Source organism: Schistocerca nitens, chromosome 4, assembly GCF_023898315.1.
Source record: "Schistocerca nitens isolate TAMUIC-IGC-003100 chromosome 4, iqSchNite1.1, whole genome shotgun sequence".
Lineage (NCBI taxonomy): Eukaryota > Metazoa > Arthropoda > Insecta > Orthoptera > Acrididae > Schistocerca > Schistocerca nitens.
The window spans coordinates 555425527-555444359 of record NC_064617.1 but is presented as its reverse complement, the minus strand read 5'-3'; the positions used below and the strand labels follow the sequence as shown (position 1 = coordinate 555444359).

Sequence of the window (18833 nt, the reverse complement as noted above, 5' to 3'; positions counted from 1 at the left end):
TAGGTGAGATTATGTGTGTGCGTTTCTGTGTGTGTGTGTGTGTGTGTGTGTGTGTGTGTGTGTGTGTGTGATTCAATACGTATCGGACACTGACTGGGTGGCGCAAATGTAAGAAATAATAAGGAGAAGCAGGCATGATCCACATGTTTAGATCGTATAGCAGCACTCCTCTTGTGATGTTTAGTACACACTAGCATGCACTCTTGAGGCTCATCGCCGCAGTTCTTTGTCGTAGACTCTCTATGGCAGAAATCTTCGCCATGCCACGCTATTAATCGTGTCCACGTTTACATTTCATTCAAGCAAAGCAGGAAGTTGAGCCATCTGCTGTGCTGCTTAAAGAATGTATTGGATCCAAACGAAGTAAAGTTGCTGAAGTATTCTTTGGAAAATGTATTATTTGTAGCATACGAAATAAAACACCACATATTCTGGATTCACATGTTGTCCCCCCCACTCATTTGCAACTCTTCTCAAGTGATTGCAGGGAAACTATCGGTTAAAAACCTTTCATTACTTCGCTTTGTAAGCCTCACATCTGATGAGGTGCTTATCTTTTCGTCATTGGTCATTCTTACTACGTTACTTCCAAGTTGAGTAACTCGATGCCCATTATTCGAATTACGACTGGTAATCTGAGGAAGGAAGGAATTCTCAATCTAAAATTGTAGTAATGTTTCTAAAAGTCTAACTCAACCATCTGTAGAACTATTTTGAAATCTGGTGTAAACTGCCTAAATCTCTTCGCGGCAGTGGAGATTCGTTTATCAGTCTTCTGCACGAAGTGAAAGTGTCGAAACAAATAATGTCTCTCGCCTCATAATGCAGATAATCGTGTCTGCATTTTTGTTTGACTCAAGGAAAGTAGAAACTGAAAATTGAGTCATCTGCTCCGCTGCTGTAAAACGTTTTTTGTATAAACGAAGTAAAGTTGGATCCCATGCTGTGTTTCACTCCATGCATAAATAATTGAAAACTTCAGGCTTTGGTTATAATTGTGTTTTCGCTGTGCAGTTGTACTGCAAGGCGTCTTACATGTCCCTAACTAATAATGTAACTGGGGAAACAGGAGATACAGTGTAACGCGTACTCCCGAGTCACGTTTCGTTTCTGACGAATCTCCGCGTCATTGAGAGACGAATTCTACGTTAAAAGGCAGAGTTAAAAAAAGTGAGGCTGCCCGGATTCGATCCTAATAACATGTCCGTTTGTGGCCAAACACTACCAAAAGACAGTCACACTAGAATTTGGTTACGCTATTTGATACCTCAACGTACTATTCCTCTCTCGGCTTAAGGCAGCTGTTCACTAGCTGACAGTCGCATCGTTTTCACAACTTAATTATAACTCATTATAATAATTCACACCATGTGTACGAAATATTTATATATTATGTACAAAAACCTTATGCATGACTCAGAGTATCTATCCTGTGATTAGTCTGCACATACAGATTGAGGGAGCGACTTGAATTTATGGGTATAGAGAAGAGGAGAGATAATTAACTTCCGCTGTATCTCAAGAACAAACAACTTTTGTTGGGTTGTCCATTCAGATACCGAAAGAAGCTAACGAGTAAAACAGGTTTACATATTTGTAAATGATAGAATGATGATTTTAAAACCTAGAGAATAAGCTTAATATTACCCCCTATGCTACAAAAGAAGGCTGAAGTATTTTATCCGCGGTTTATAGCAATGATAGATGCAAATAATGATAAAAATTGTTTGTTCACATTAGGTAATTTAAATGACGGAGACCGTAAATAGCCAACGAAAATACAGAAGAATAGAAGGTGAAATTATCATAAAAACTATGGAGACAAGATTATAAAATTTGATACGCATAATAAAAGTATTCTCATCATCTTTTCCACGTATCACAACAGCAAACCATTTAAATGTGTAAGTAGTCTGTTTAGGTTTTTTAGTTGGTAATGTCACGTAGCGCTCTGTACTGTGTGCAGTCTGTGGCTGGTTGGCATCGCTGTATTGCAGTAGTTCGAGTAACGAAGATTTTTGTGAGGTAAGAATTCATGAAAGGTATAGGTTATTGTTAGTCACAGCCATTTTTTTTGTAGGGATTACTGAAACTCAGATTGCACTGCGCTAAAAATATTGTGTGTCAGTTTAGTGAATGTCTGAATACGTTCAGTTTTGCTCAGCTGTTTGAAAATCAAATAAGATGTTTATCAGCACAATATTCATTCATTTTTCTAAGGGGACGTTTCATATGGCGACCCTGCCAGGATTCGAACCTGTATAGACACCAGTTCTTCAAATTAAGTTAAATTTCACTGCACACGTTTCTGTTGGTCATAGTATATGCACAATAAATGAGAAGTTGGGACTGTTAGTGTTTGCATGTGCGTTGATAATTCAGCAAGGGACTGGTTAACAGCATTTCTGGTTCTAAGGACAATTCCAAAAACTTTGTGAGTGCACCAGTCATGGTTTATGGACTTGCTATATTCTCCGCAAGACTCTTCGATGGCGATTGTGCATCTGCACAGTGGCAACAGGTGGCTGCTGGCCATCTCTACAAGGACTACAGTGGGTCTGCATCTTTGATGGCCCACCAATACCATTATCTCTACAAAGACTGTGGTGGGTCTGCACCTCTGGTGGCCCACCAATACCATAATGTCTTCCAGGAGTACAGGGGGTCTGCTCTGTGATGACCTACCTACCAATATTCTTCGAAACTTCGACTAACTCTGCTCTGGGTTTGCTCTGTTGTGGCCCATTACCTGTCTGCATGTCAAGAGTCAGCACTGTCTTTCCATTGGAAGGACAACACTACTTCTTCAAGACTGCATGGAAATCCACTACTTCCGTGTGCATTTTCTTTTACTGCTCAGACCTTGAAAAAAAAAAAACCACTGCAAATTTACTGTGATGAATGATCAGGACTGTCTTTATGGACTGTGAGAAAATTTTAGTTTTTGACCAACATTATATCAATAAATGTTTGCATTTGATTTCTTTGTTATTGTAATTATGAAATTTTTTTCAAATCAGTATTGGCCACTGTCCAAAACAATTTGTAAAATTTTTTGTGGGGAGCATGGGGGCTATGTAAGTGGGCTGTTTTCGTTTCGTTATTGGTAACGAAACGTAGCGCTCAGTATGAAAATCACTGCCTGTGCTGTGTGCAGTCTGTGGCTGGTTGGCATTGTAACATTCGCTATTGTAGTGTTGGGCAGTTGGCTGTTAACAGCGCGTAGCGTTGTGCAGTTGGAGGTGAGCCGCCAGCAGTGGTGGATGTGGGGAGAGAAATGGCGGAGTTTTGAGAGCGGATGATCTGGGCGTGTGTCCATCAGAGACAGTAAATTTGTAAGACTGGATGTCATGAACTGCTTTATATATATTATGACTTTTGAACACTATTAAGGTAAATACATTGTTTGTCCTCTATCAAAATCTTTCATTTGCTAACTATGCCTTCAGTAGTTAGTGCCTTCAGTAGTTAGAATCTTTTATTTAGCTGGCAGTATTGGCGCTCGCTGTATTGCAGTAGTTCGAGTAACGAAGAGTTTTGTGAGGTAAGAATTAATCAGGGCCATTCTTTTGTAGGGATTACTGAAAGTCAGATTGCGTTGCGCTAAAAATATTGTGTGTCAGTTTAGTGAATGTCTGAATACGTTCAGTTTTGCTCAGCTGTTTGAAAATCAGACAACGTAAGACGTTTATCAGCACAATCATTCATTAATTTTTTTAAAGGGACGTTTCAAAACGTACAGTATTTACCATGAACTCTTAGCAAGGCCTCGACGTCTGATGAGCTGGCTAACAGCTTCGTCCAGTGCTATCGTAAGTAGAATATCGCAAGGTATTTCGGAGAGAAACTCCTTGGACTGTCGCAGCAGAGTAGAAAACTAATAGAATCTTTCCCTGAGAAGGTTTTGTTCACGTAGAAATATTTTTAGTCTACAATGTTGTGCTTCACACTAATATCACTTGCGATTTATTAAAATGTTAACTGTAATCTGAACAGCAGCAGCTTTAACAAATTGAGTTGAACAATAATATGGTAAAAACTAAATGTCAAGCTGCCATGATGGAAACGTCAAATACTTAAACTGTATCATACCAAGTAGCCAAAAGCGAATTACATGGTGAAAATGTTGATAAGCTTTCCATTTCAGCAAGTTAAGTAACGGCACCTGCTGTGGACGAAACTACTGCTGAATATATTGGTACGATTTTAGATCCTATTGCTCTAGTGCTCCAAAGACTAGAAACTATGATAAGTATTTCGACGAATGAACAAAAAATACTTCAAAAACGAGACAGTTGGACTATAAAGCAAGATAATGTGGCTAGTCAGGTTGCACGCGTAACTGAACAGGCTAAAAATCAGAGCAGTTGAAAACTGAAGTTTCCAGTCACGTAACTGAGTTGTTAGACAATTCGAATTTCAGGATTCCAAGATGCTATTGAAGGTATCCCTGAATCGTTACAAAGATTAACTGCTCTACAATTGGAACAAGGTACTCCTAAATCTATACTTCAGCAAGTAGTAACAGAAGTAGAGAATATTTCCAACAAATACGAAAGAAATCAAGATGAGTTTTTTTTTAAAAAGAAAGGCATCAGTTTACAGAAACATTAAAGGCAGAGTTAAAGATGGTGGTAGAGCAGACCATTACTGTGGTATAAAGAGAGCCCAACACTTCTGTGTAGACGGTCAAGAATGAGTTAAGACAATTACAGAAGACATCGACACAAAAATTGCCCACAAATCTACAAGTAGCTTACTGGGCCAACAACCTCAAACTAAAATTTCTATCTTATAACACAAAATCACCAATGGATGCTAGCCCTGGTAAATCCAAATTCATATGTAATAATTTCTACGTAGACTAGACCAGGAGAAACTTTCTCACATGACTTACGAAACAAGTTCGATACAACAATAACAACCCATCCATATTTTTTCTCCACCTAAAAGACCGTCAATACATGGTAGATAAAATTGAACACGCATTGCAGGTACTCCATAAAATTTCGAAGGCTCCTACCATTAATAATCTCGAGGAACTTTAAATTTATACACTCATAGAAATTAAACCACAAGAGATACTGAAAGAACAGGCGCCTTTTAGACATCAAAGAATTTCATTGAAATACCCGAAAAAGAAAACGGATAAATTCAATGTGCAATGCTTTCCATGATGATACTTACCAAAATAAAACATTATACCGTTGTTCATAAATATACTCTTGAAAAATATATGTCAGAGCAACGATAAATACCAAGAAGTCATATTTTACGAATAATAATCGAAAATATAAGTAAACAGAAGTATACAGGTCAAATAGTAAATGTAAATTAATAGAAACAACGATTGCTACAATTCATAGACTACTACAAACATACAGCAACCATAGACACACATGCAGCCAAATAATGTCTATATCATCTGTATAACAGTGCTTATTCGTTGAAAACATGTGACATCTTAGTTCCAAAAGTGTCAAACTACTCTCATAACAAATTAATTACTATCTCAATTCAAGAAACAGAGAACGACTTTCAAAATTCGGTTGTCAACGATGCTATAAGTTTGTAAATCTATGTATAAAATATAAACGTAAGTAGCAATCCAAGCTCATTGTTCTACTATAACATAAATATGTGCAATGAAAATAATGTCCGCCACATTGTACTGCAGTTGACTCGATAAAAGCAGTTTAGCTGAAATAGATCAGTACTGAAAGTTAAAGAAATAAAAATGAATATAACAAAGCATCGAGTCTGGACACTCATAAAAACGTCACTTGCTGACTTACAGCCGGCCGGAGTGGCCGTGCGGTTCTAGGCGCTGCAGTCTGGAGCCGAGCGACCGCTGCGGTCGCAGGTTCGAATCCTGCCTCGGGCATGGATGTGTGTGATGTCCTTAGGCTAGTTAGGTTTAATTAGTTCTAAGTTCTAGGCGACTGATGACCTCAGAAGTTAAGTCGCATAGTGCTCAGAGCCATTTGAACCATTTTTGCTGACTTACAATATGCTGCAGGCCCTTTGGAACCTAAAACGTATATTATTTATTGGGAAGGAAGATAAGAGTCTACATCGGTTACAAAGTACTGTTATTCACCAACAATAGACGACTGAAGTATGGATACCTTACCAGATGGATGCCAACATGGAAGAATTTAACTTGAAAATAAATTGCTATCCACGTAAAAGGGAACGTTGTTTAGGCAGTATAAAGCCTCTGAAACAAATGACACCAGAATGTATGAAACAAATTTAAATTTTCTTAATGGAAGACTAGCACAGAGGTTAAATACAGAGTGTGTTCATAACATTAGAAGAGTTTAGCTCTAATATATGAGAAGGTTAATGCAAAAAACGTCGTCTCTTATATATTATGGGACTGAAACGATTCGTTCTAGGTCTATGGTAACACGAGGTTAAAAGCTTATTGGTATACACACATTTGAGCTATGATCACGCAGCACAGAGAAAGTATCGAGTTACGTTGATGCAGACAAACGTTTTTAATAACTCGATGAAAAAGAAATGATTGATTCCTGAAGAAAATAAAAGGAAAAAAACATGACATCAACAGTAAATCAAGCGTGAACAGTGCATAACACACTGTTCAAAAGTATTAGAGGAACATGAGTGTCAACGTCCAGTATGTGAAATCTGTTTTGATACAGGCGTTCCTGTGGTCTTATTGTATAGCTCGAAATCTTCTCATACAGTGTATGCAACAACTAAACTCATTCGAAATCTATCGGCTGTGTTACGCATTACAGTAGCATATGACCACTCGGAGCGGTATCCCTCTGGTGAAGTACACAAATAGCAATTGCTATTTGTGAGAGTTGTATTCAACCAAGCATATGAAGCGTGACTTCTTAATGTAATGCTAGCTGCAAGGACAGTCTGTTTGATCACAGAAGGATGAACTTGTCGCCGTGTTCTTGCTGATTCCAATGAGTCTCCATCAGTCGTCCATGGGTTGTGGACAAGCTACAAAGCTTCAGGGAGACAGGGCAGTAAATAAGGCAAGTTGGGCAAGGGCGGCGACACATTATAACCCCACGTGAAGACCGATACCTGGCCATCTCTGCGTCGCAGCGCCATATACATACCACCAGAGCACTGCAAGGCGATCTCAGAAGGGCCAATGGAGACACTGTTTCAGATCAGACTGTGAGGAACAGGTTACGAGAAAGGATCTTACAACGTAGACGACTTTATATTTCCTCTGACGCAACAATGATGATCGTGCTCGTGTGTGGAGACGCTGTGGCGAGCAGTACCTGCCAAATATTGTCCAGGGAGTCGACAAATTCGGCCAACGTTCTGCGATGGTGTGGGGAGGCAGCTGTACGGATCTTGTCCTTGTCCTTGTTCGCCTTATCGCCAGGCAGTACATCGAACAGATCGTTTATTGGCTCAAATGGCTCTGAGCACTATGGGACTCAACATCTGTGGTCATAAGTCCCCTAGAACTTAGAACTACTTAAACCTAACTAACCTAAGGACATCACACACATCCATGCCCGAGGCAGGATTCGAACCTGCGACCGTAGCGGTCACGCGGTTCCAGACTGAAGTGCCTGTAACCGCACGGCCACATCGGCCGGCGATCGTTTATTAACACGTGGAGTCCGCTGCATACAGTGGTGACGCTGAATTCCTTCTCTTGCACGATAATGCCAGAACTCAAGTGATGGGCGTCACCAGGGACGTCCGGTGAAACCTGGTTACTGACGTAATGGAATGGCCAGCAGTGAATCCCGACCTAAACAGCATCAAATATGAGTGGAATGTGCTTGAAAGACGTGGTGGTGGTCGTTCTGTTTCACAATGGTTCTCATTGAAGAGTGGGAAGGATACCACCGGGTGACCTCTGTGAACGTATACGCATCACGCCACGTAAGGGTTAGACGATAGTATATGCTTAACGAGGGCATACACGTTATTGAAACTCACAATGAAAAGCTCCCAGGATGGCGAAATGAATGGTTGTTTCCATTTTGTTTTCGACACCTGTAGAACATTTCACTTCTTGCAAATAAATGTAGATATAATGATGTCTTCTTTTATACTTAATTGGTGAAAAAAATATAATTTGGTAGCATAGCTAGTCCTCAATTATTGCTCGATGCGGTATGGCATCTGTCAGAAGTCATGTTACCTTAATTATTTTGAGCAGTGTTTTATATACAGCTGATGATGATGATTATGAGTCCCATACTCCTTTACAGAGCGTAGGGGGGCGACGCGGGGGACCCGCGCCGCCTTACTAGGCAAGGTTCTAGTGGAGGCGGTTAGCCATTGCCTTCCTCCGACCGTAATGGGGATGAATGATGATGATGAAGACAACAACACCCAGTCATCTCGAGGCAGGAAAAATTCCTGACCCCGCCGGAAATCTACCGTGAGACCACGAGCTGGGTACCAGCAAAAAAGAAGGTTTCACATTCGTACAGCTCCTAAAGTTCTGTCCGCTAAGAGAGAACATAAATAAAACAATAATTTTTCATCAACAAAAATGAATTTTCGTTCAGTAGGGGCACCGAAGGAAATAATCAGTGACAATGTGCAGAAACATGCTTCAAAACACAGGAAACAAATGATACAACAACACTGCTTTAAGGAATAACGTATTCTGATGCATCATGCCACTTTAAATGAAGTGGAAGAAACGTTTAGGACACCAAAAGCTTATACGAAAGTAAGTCGATGTTTCCACTCTGAATATATTCTACGAGTCTCCTGTAAAATATATAACTGTTTAAATGACATTTTACTGAATCAGTTCTGCTGCTTCTTTTTTATTCAGTTAGTCTAATAGCTCTGTAAAATAACTGAGGAAGAATTTTCTCCTCAAAGGAAAGAGCAGTCTCACTTGCACATTGAAATGATTTAGATTCTATAAGAGACTAGATTCCATAAGAGACTAGATCATTTGAACGTCACCATCGATTCTGTATCGTTCACATAATTAATTTGTAAATATCTTATTTTTATAACGCATCTCAAGCGACCGACAAACACACAGTATAGTCTGGTCGTATCGGTCATTTCAGAATTATTTGCACTAGTTGATACATGGAGAACAGTTCTGTCACTCTCCCCAACAAGAGCTGCCCTACATCGTGGATTTAAATCGATCCCTACTTCATTGTAAGATCTCTGAAGGTGGAGTCATTTGACTCTAAAACAGGTAACATTTAAATCTGAAATCAATATATATAGATGACAGGGTCCACAAAAATAAAAATCGAAGGGAGTAAAATTATGTTTATTTATCTCTTGTGAAATAAATTTTCTTCGCAGTTCAAGAGCTCGATGGAGTGGTAAAGCCACGGAGGAGGAATAGACTAACCGACATTCAGATATATCAGTTATGTGAGACTGGGAGCGCCTCGTATAGCGCTTAGTTGGTTACTGTGTTTAGTATTCATGTCCGGTCAGTTAATAATGTAAGTAGTTTTAGTGTGTTGCGTTCTTTCATCTAGGTACGTTATTATACTGATATTCAATACTTTTATATTTGTTTAGCCTAAGATATTTCACAATTTTAGTAGAGTCAAATGGACTGTTGTGGTGTGTACACTTGCAGCCCAAAGAAAAAAGACTTGAAATAAACAACAATCGAATCATAGTGAAGCAAGGGGAGGAGATAAGATGATATGGAGGTATGTGGCACTAGCTGGAGATGTTGGAATTACATCTTTGACAATGGTGTAACTGAAGAATTAATATCATTGTATTTACACAATAAATTTTACGCTAGCTTTCTGTCTGAATTCTAGCGTTTCAAAAACGTGAAATATAGAGGGCAATACCTTATGCCTGGCGTTACTTTTGAAATTTTTTGCAGCTACTGTAGCAGTTCCACCATCTGTGTCTCTATGCCGCATCGAAACTGTAATCGAGCAAGTAGAACAACGAGAAGGATGTTTTCATGAAAAGGAAAACTATAGAAAAGCCTGATGGAGGAATGTATCGCTTAACAATACATCAGAAGACGTAAGAGACACTAATGAGTATTTCTGAGAAACTAAGACAAAGAAAAAACGAGTTGTCGAAAAGTTACATTGCAAGTAATACAGCTAGGATCAAAGCTGGAAAAATCACCTCAACAATAGTACGACGAAAGTCTGGACTGAGAAAAACATTGCATCTGCCCACAAACGACCTCCGACATTTTAAAAACAGCAGCTTTTAGTAAGAACCGTTAAAATAATCACGCTATTCAACGGATTTGGCACCATATGGTTATCCCCCCTCCGGCAATGTAAAGAAATTTGGTGATGGTAAACAAGAGTGGAATAACAATATATTTACCTGACATAAAGTAAAATTGTTAAAAATGTCAACCACGTACTGGCGTTTTCTTCACGTTCGACTCTTCTTGACCAGCTCAAATTTCTTTATCAGTAGGTAATAAAAACTTCGAGGTTTTAGGATGACATAATTCTGCAGAAACCGCTAAAGACTTGGAAGAGTAATTGACTGGAATAGATAGTGTCTTAAACGGAGATTATAATATAAACGACAACAAAAATTATGGAAGGGTAACGGAACGTTGTAGAATGAAACCGGATATGAAACACTAAAACCAGCAGATGAATTTTTCTATTTGGGTGACCAAACAACTGATAATGGCTGAAGTAGAGGGGATATAAAATGCAATCTGGAAACAGCACGAAGAATATTTATGAAAAAGATGAATTTGTTAGCATCCAGTATCAATCTAACAAGGAAACGTCACCAACTTGATCTCGTATTTTAGCGAGATGAAGAGCACTAGCGAGGCATCAGCCCCCAAAATCAGTCGCACACGAGAACTGAGCTACAGTTGCGATAGTAGGCAGTTATGACTACTTGAACAGACAGCTTTTTAATTGGTTGTTTGTCACCCGCTCCGCCCCTCTACTGCCGCCTAATGCCCGAGAGCGATGCGATGACAACCGGAGCTCTCCGAGGAGTTTTGGTGGCAAGGAAAGATGAGTATGGAGGAGGTCAAGTGTTTTGAAACCTTGTTCGAGAACGCGCCGTTTTACGTGGAAATAGTACGTAATATTTCAAGTTCACTCACATATACACTGACGGAAAAAATCACAACACCAAGAAAAAGTTGTGCGACATAAACGAAAGTTAATAGGAAAGTATGTTCTTCTGAAAGATGACGCCTGTCCAGATTTCGAGCCAGTCGTATAATAAAGGCGGTAGCAGCGCACTATGAGGATACAAACGAGGTTTGTTTTAAATATACGCTCTAGCGGTCGTGAGCGTAAGTTACCTTTCCAGTAGTTCGATGTTTCTTCTGTGATACTGCAGGAAGACTTGACAGGAATATAGCCACAGTACATGACTGCTGGCAGCGTTGGTCACGAGACTGTGCGGTCGCAAGGGGACGGGGTCCGGACGGAAGTGGGACTACCAAGGGGAAAGACCATCGCCTTTGGCATATGACCCTGGTGCATCGTACTGCATCCGCAGCAGCAATTAGAGCAGAGCTGGTACCACAGTGACACAACGAACTGTCAAAAATCGATTATTGGTTAAAATGGCTCTGAGCACTATGGGACTCAACATCTTAGGACATAAGTCCCCTAGAACTTAGAGCTACTTAAACCTAAGTAACCTAAGGACATCACACACACCCATGCCCGAGGCAGGATTCGAACCTGCGACCGTAGCAGTCCCGCGGTTCCGGACTGCAGCGCCAGAACCGCTAGACCATCGCGGCCGGCAAAAATCGATTATTCCATGGGAATCTCCAAGCCAGATGCCCTGTAGCGTCCATTCCAATGACTCCAATCCACAACCATTTCTGACTTCAGTGATTTCAAGCGAGAGCTCGTTGGAGAGCAGGATGGCTGTGTATTGTATTTTCTGATGAAAGCCGGTTCTGCCTCGGTGGCAGCAATGGCCGTGTGTTGGTCAGAAAGAGGCCAATTGAGGACCTGCAACCAACCTGCGTGCGCGCAAGACGCACGGAACCTGCACTTGGAGTTTTGGTGTGCAGTGCGACTTCGTATGGCAGCAGGAGCACTCTAGTGGTTATCCCACGCACCCTCTTTGCAGTCAGTCTGGTGACTCGATCTGTTGTGCCGTCATTCACGAACAGCATTCCACGGGAGGGGGGCACGATCGGATGACGGCTCCAGCGCCATCAACAAACAGCGCTAAACATTCTTGTGTTCACCGGTCAGGCAAAGGTCATAGAACTGCATCCCACAAACTGATATCCAACGCCTCTCCAACACAACGTTTCCATAATTGCATTCAACATTCTGGCGGTAAGCCGATTATTGATGAACCAATAATCCAATTGTTCAATAGCTTATCTCGCGCGTGAATTAACTTGTGATCTTGCAATCATAATCACTTAAATATATAGACGAATGTCTTCACGAAATTTCATTACTCTATAGTCTACGTTAATTTCTTTTTTGGTGTTGCGATGTTTTTACGTCAGTGTATGTTCAACGTCATGCCTGAAAATCGCAATGAATAAACCTAAGCAATCGAATTAATATGAAACGGAGCTAATGCATTCGATTTACAATTTAATCATGCCAATCACGTTCAAGACTAACGCAACTCCTTAGCTTTAACGAGATCAGCTTTTCAGTCCAAGGAAAACAAACCCGATGTTAATAATTTGTCAGCGCCAGGCTACTTATTCATACGTTAATTTACACTTATCAGCCATAACATTATGACCACCTGCCTAATAGCTGTCATGTCCACCTTTGGCACGGATAACAACACTGGAAGCAGTGAGGCCTCGGTAGTTCGTTGCAGCGAGTTGGCACCACATCTGCACACACAAGTCACGTTATTCGAGTAAATACCGAGGAGGGCGACGATGAGCTCTTACTCGACGTCCCGTCGCATCCCAGATGTATTCGATTGGTTTCAGATCTGGCGAGTTGGGGGCCAACACATCAATGGAAACTCGCCACAGTGATCCTCGAACTATCCCATCACATTTCTGGCCTTGTAACATGGCGCATTATCTTGTAGAAAAGTACCACTGCCGTCGGGAGACATGATCGTCACGAAGGGTTGTATGTGGTCTGCAACCAGTGTACGATACTCCTGGGCCGTCATGGTGCCTTGCACAAGCTCCACTGGAGCCATGGATGCCCATGTGAATGTTCCCCAAAGCATAATGGAACCGCCGCCAGCTTATCTCCGTTCCGCAATTCAGGTGACAAGGAGTTGTTCCCCTGGAAGATGACGAATACGCGCCCTCCCTTCGGCATGGTGAAGAAGGTATCCGGATTTATCAGACCAAGCAACGTTTTGCCAATGCCATGGTCATGTGGCCATTTCAGCTGTAGTTGCCTATGTCATGGTTGTTAACATTGGTACATGCCTGGGTCGTCGGCTGCGGAGTCCCATCGTTAGGAGTGTTCCGTGCACTGTACGTTCAGCCACACTTGTACTGTCCAGCATTAAAATCTTATGTTAGTTCCACCAGAGTTCGCCGCCCAGACTTCGACGTCCGATACCTGCAATGAGGGGTGGCCGCCCAACTCCACGACGTCTGGACATGGTTTCACCTGGGTTTCGTCACATGTTGAAGACACTCACCACAGCAGTCCTCTTAACACCCGACAAGTCGCGCAGTTTCCCAAATGCTAGTGCCGAACCTCCTGGCCATCACAATCTGCCCACGGTCAAACGCAGATAGATCACGCGCCTCCCCCAATCCGCACACGGACAGCACGCTCCCTGTACTACATATACCGCGTGTGTGTCTGTCTAGCAGTCATTTCCCACCAAATGAGGCTGCTATCGCCTAGACGGCTTTACACAAATAGTAGGTCGGTGTTCATAATGTTCTGGATGATCAGTGTACACTGCATTCGTAAATCGTAACATAAAATTGTTCAAAGCAAAGAAGACATTTAGCACCAGCCACAGGTTGGAAACCGCGGCCTCTGCCACAATGAACAAGTAACTATCACTTGTTGTTTCACTGACGTTATGAACACATCCGTCTTACTGACTCCACTGTGTAGTACTTAGCGCTCTGACGTTAGGCGGCTGTAGTAGGACGGAGAGGGCTGAGCAACCGGTGTGACGCGTAGGAAGTTCTAAAGCTGTACATTCAGAAAGTCATAACTGCGTACAATCAGAATTATGGTCAAAATTTTCGCGTGAGAACGATGTTTGGCGCTTATATCTTGCTAGTATTTTTTTTTTCAGCTTAAAATATGAGGTCAAGTGGGTTGTGTTTCCTTTTAGGTGTTATAAAGTCTTTTCTGATGGTATTTATTTGGAGAGTAGCTGTGTATGGAAGTTTCACTAAGATCATGCCAAGTCAGACAAGAAGAGAAGAATGCCGAGGATAAGATCGAATTAAAAATGAGGGAGTACTTCATCGAAATAGTGAAACAATTAATTTGTGACAGAACTTGACTAACATAAGGGTCTCATTGATAAGTCACATCCTCAGTCATGAAGAAATCATCGTTTTGGCAACGGAAGGGAGAGTGGAGGCGAAACTTGTAGAGTGAGACGAAGACTGACTACAGCCACCTGATTCAAAGGGATGTAGGTTACGGTAGTTATGTAGAAACTGGCACGTGAAGACTAGCATGAAAAGCTGCATCAAATCACTCTTAGGACTAAGGACCACATCAACAACATAAGTGAAGTAAGTCATTTGGCGAACGTACCTGAAACTTTGGAGGAATTTCTGCGCCTTCTGACTCTTCATCCAGTCCAGTCGATCTTTTTCAGGCGTTAAGTCAGTGTCGTCGATTGAAAACGCTTCTGACGAGCCCAGTTGTTGGGAGAGATCGTTCGGTATTATTTTCTGTGATGATCCTAAGACATGCCCATCCAGTGACGAGTTAGTGCATAGCCCAAACAGAATATTCAAATCTTTATCTGTTTCTCCTAATTCTGCTTTGACTTTGTTCAGATCCATTTTCGAATACGATTCAAAGCAGTTCTTCACCGCCAGTTTATCGTTAGGCCTCCTAGGCCCAATGCCCAACATGTCCGATCGGGTGGGCCTGTAGTTCCGCTTGTATGTCATCTGCAGCAGCAGAAGTGCGCTTTTGGTCCTCGGGTAGTCGTCGCTGTTCCAGGCATCTTCTCTTCCGTTGTACAGAAGCAGAACTATGTCGTCAAACGGGACTGCGTGCTGGAGGTTTGTGGCTAGGCGGAATTTCAGTTGGTGATTGAAACACCACACATAGACGAATGTAAGGGCAGCAACTTCGTAGTCTTGTCCTTCAGTACCTATTGCTTCACTGAGCTTCGTATACGTTTCTTCTTGGCTCCTGCAGAATAATACAAGTATTTGTTAGAACTGTTGATGGTGCTACATTGCCTAAACTGGAAGTTATTCAGGTAGAATAGCAAAATCATTATAGGACTCAGGTACCTACTAAACTTTCACGTCTCCAGGAATACTTCAGTAACCTATAATTGTGCAACTTTTTTAGATGAAATTACACTTTATTCACGAATGCATTTAATTTTTGTTATATATATATGTTGTTGCCAAAACTATGTGTGACCTCGATAGCATGTAACCATCATCCCTTACAGACGTGACTACCAAACTAAAGGAATGTTTCGCTACTGTAGTTACAAAACCGAACAAAGTAAAATTATAATCTATGATTTGTTGTCTAATCTGAACGTAATTAATAAATTTTTTGTTAGGACATGGTCAAAATTGCAAAATAAGTAAAATAATATAGAAGGTAAGTAAAAAATAAAAATCCATAAGAATGAAAATACCATTTTCCAAATAAAACTATAATTAAATATGCTCTATGACCAAGTAATTTGTACAACAACGTAATTCATGAGGGATGAAAGATGGTAGTTTCATATTTTAGTGAAAGTAGTGAGTGTTATGGAGCTGGGAAGACATCAGATCTAATCATAAAGGGAGTCACAAAGAACTAACGAGGATCATGTGTAGGGTCATAGCATGCCTAATAAGGAACACATCGACACCTACGAAACATTATTTCGTCAGTTCGCCTCTGGTGGTTTTACACTGTTGTCACTTATATCTGCTAGTTTTGCTTCATGTAAATTTTAACTTGTTGTGGAAAACAACACTTCCCCATATAAATATTCCGTATGTTTACTGAACGTAGTGCATCCTTAAACCAATGTATCATAATAATAAATATGTGAAACTTAATTGCATTTTCATACTTTCTAAGGAAATACGAGTGACAGGATCAGCATGACGACTCAGTCTTTATTAAGGATCGCAGCAGTAGCGACATGTCCCACTGACGTGTACTGTGTGCAACTATAAACTACAGTTCATGTACGAGAAAAAAGTTTTTTGGAGACCTAGCTATGGGAATTTGCACGATTCTGCAGGCAGTCCTGGGTTGACTCTCGCAAAGTTTCGATATTTTCTGGCAGTGACGCCTAGTACACAAAATATGCGTTTATGGAGAGTAACCACAGCTAGGAGTTTGGAAAGTAAGACTTCCTAGCAAGCAGAGCCTAGTATTTACACTGATAAGCCAAAAAATTATGACCACTTCCCGCAGTGACACTGGATACGCCTGGTGGCGTTGCGGGCACGTAATGCCGTATCAAAAGTATGTAGGCGGAGCAGACACAGACGCGGGTCACCCTAGCAAATATATGGGCTGCTAATGGGGAAATATATTGATATAACCGACTTTGACAAAGGGCGGACTATTATTACACAGAGCCCCTGAATCAGTATCACGAAAACGGCAAAGCTGGTAGCATGTTCGTGTGCTGCTGTCGTGACCATCTGCAGAAAGAGATAGAAGGACAGTGAAATTACCACTAGGAGCTAAATGGTTTTACGTCCACAATTCTTCACAGGTCCTGGGAGTCGGAGGATTGTCTGCTCTGTAAAGCAGGATAGACGGTGATCTGTGGCATCTCTGCCGAAAGAGCACAATGCTGGTGCGCGCACAAATGTTTTGGAACACACCGCTAATCGTACATCGCTGAACAGGGAGCTCCGCAACAGACCACCCCTACATGTTCACATGTTGACCTAACGAGATCGTCAGTCACTGTTGGAGTGGGCACTGGACCGTTAGGATTTGACCGTCGATCAATGGAAACATGTCGGTTCTTCGGGTGAATCATACTTTTACTACACTAGATCGATGGCAATCTCCACAAACGCCGTCATCGATATGAACAGCGGCTCGAAATGTGCAGCGCGCCTCAGACGCGGACTTGTGGGCGCTATATTATCCATGCGAGCCATTCTCCTGCGCTTGCATGGGACGTGTGGCAATAATCGAAGACACGCTGACAGCTGTGAGCCACCTGCATCCCTTCGTGTTTGATGTCTTCACGAAGCCGACGTCATTTTTCAGCAGTGTAATTTTCCCTGACTCGGAGCCATAAACGTCCTACAGTATTTTGAGGAGTATTATGGTGAACTCTTGTTGATGTCTAGGAGACCAACTTCGCCTGATGTAAATCTTATGCAACCCATCTGGGTCGCTATCGGGCGCCGTCACCTCTTACGCAAATCAGCGGCCCATTATTTATGGGAATTGCATCATCTGTGCGTAGACATCTAATGCACATACCTCCACAAATCTACAAAAATACTGTGGGATCCCTGATACGCAGAATCAGCGATGTGTTTCGTTCCAACGACGGACAAACAAGCTATTAAGCAAGTGGTCAGAAAGTTTTAGCTCATCTGTGTACTTTGTAGTGGAGGCACACCTTCAGCAGTAAAAGGACTATCAGCACTACCTCACTTAAGCTGCTCCTTGTTAAGGGCTCTGTTGAGACCAAACATGTGAGATCACCAGTCGCTTCTTCAACTTCCATGGCGGGCTCTCTGCACCACATGTGTCTGTGGCTATAGTTAATCCTACGTGCAAATGCATAATGTGTATCTGAGGTGGGACGTGGCTACAGGGGCGGTATCCACGCTGTGTGATGTGGGAAACTGCTGTAAAACCATATCTGGGTTTGCCGGTTCAGCAGCCCTCGTCTTTAATCCACGAAGCGCATTAGATCGGCTCAGGCTCACTCGCGAACCTTGGACGCGACGCACGTCAGGCTATCCGTGCAAATACCTCAGTTAAGTGTGAAGGAACTGTAGCTGATCACAATACACGTCAACATTATAACAGAAAATAATTTTAGCTCCCTTAGTTGATTTCCTATTGTCATTGCAGTCACTAACATGCGTTGATAACAACATTGAAGACGTTCTAGAGGAGTGCGGCGTTTCACTACTTGCGCAGCATTCTGAGTTGTCTTCAATTCGGTACAACGAGAGCCAGCTGTCGGACGCAGGGTCGGTGAAAGCTGGTGGGGTCCTGCTGGCTGACAACGTGGAGCCTGGCCGGTACAAGGCAAAGTGCTCTGTACGGCCACGACATGCCAGACTCCACTTTTCAGGTAATCACCGAATAATTGAAGAGAGGAGTCACTGATCAACTCCAGCAGACGATCGTATGTAATGGTGCCGAAGTGTTTCGCTGAGTACGAGAAGATGTCTGTCTATGTAAGAAATAAACTTCTCGCAGCCACCCACTAACTATAGAGACACCAGAGAAGGAATAACTTGCGCTTCTTCAGAGTAGACGAAAGTGATCTGTAGAACATGACGAATTCTTTATCACTATCGCGCGTAAGAAACTTGAAGTGCAGGTAGACGTGACCGATATTGACTGAAGGCACTGTGTAGGACAGGTACTGTGAGTAGTCACGAAATCATACCCAAAATAATGACACTTTTGTCATCCTGAGAAAGATCGAAAACTCGATTTGCAGGAAAACTCTTAAAGACAAAACACACACACACACACTTATTGTAAACACTAGCATCGCCACAA

The 18833-nt window shown here is 41.8% G+C and overlaps 1 protein-coding gene across 2 annotated transcripts in view; it reads right to left on the bottom strand.

Annotated features, from left to right (window-relative positions):
* Window positions 1-18833, bottom strand: part of LOC126253205 (uncharacterized) — a 599715-nt gene that overhangs the window by 574659 nt on the left and 6223 nt on the right. For both annotated transcript variants that reach the window (XM_049954381.1, XM_049954382.1), the window contains exon 2: window positions 14676-15287. In XM_049954381.1, coding sequence (XP_049810338.1) covers window positions 14676-15287 — 612 coding nt within the window. The remainder of the gene's footprint in view (window positions 1-14675; window positions 15288-18833) is intronic.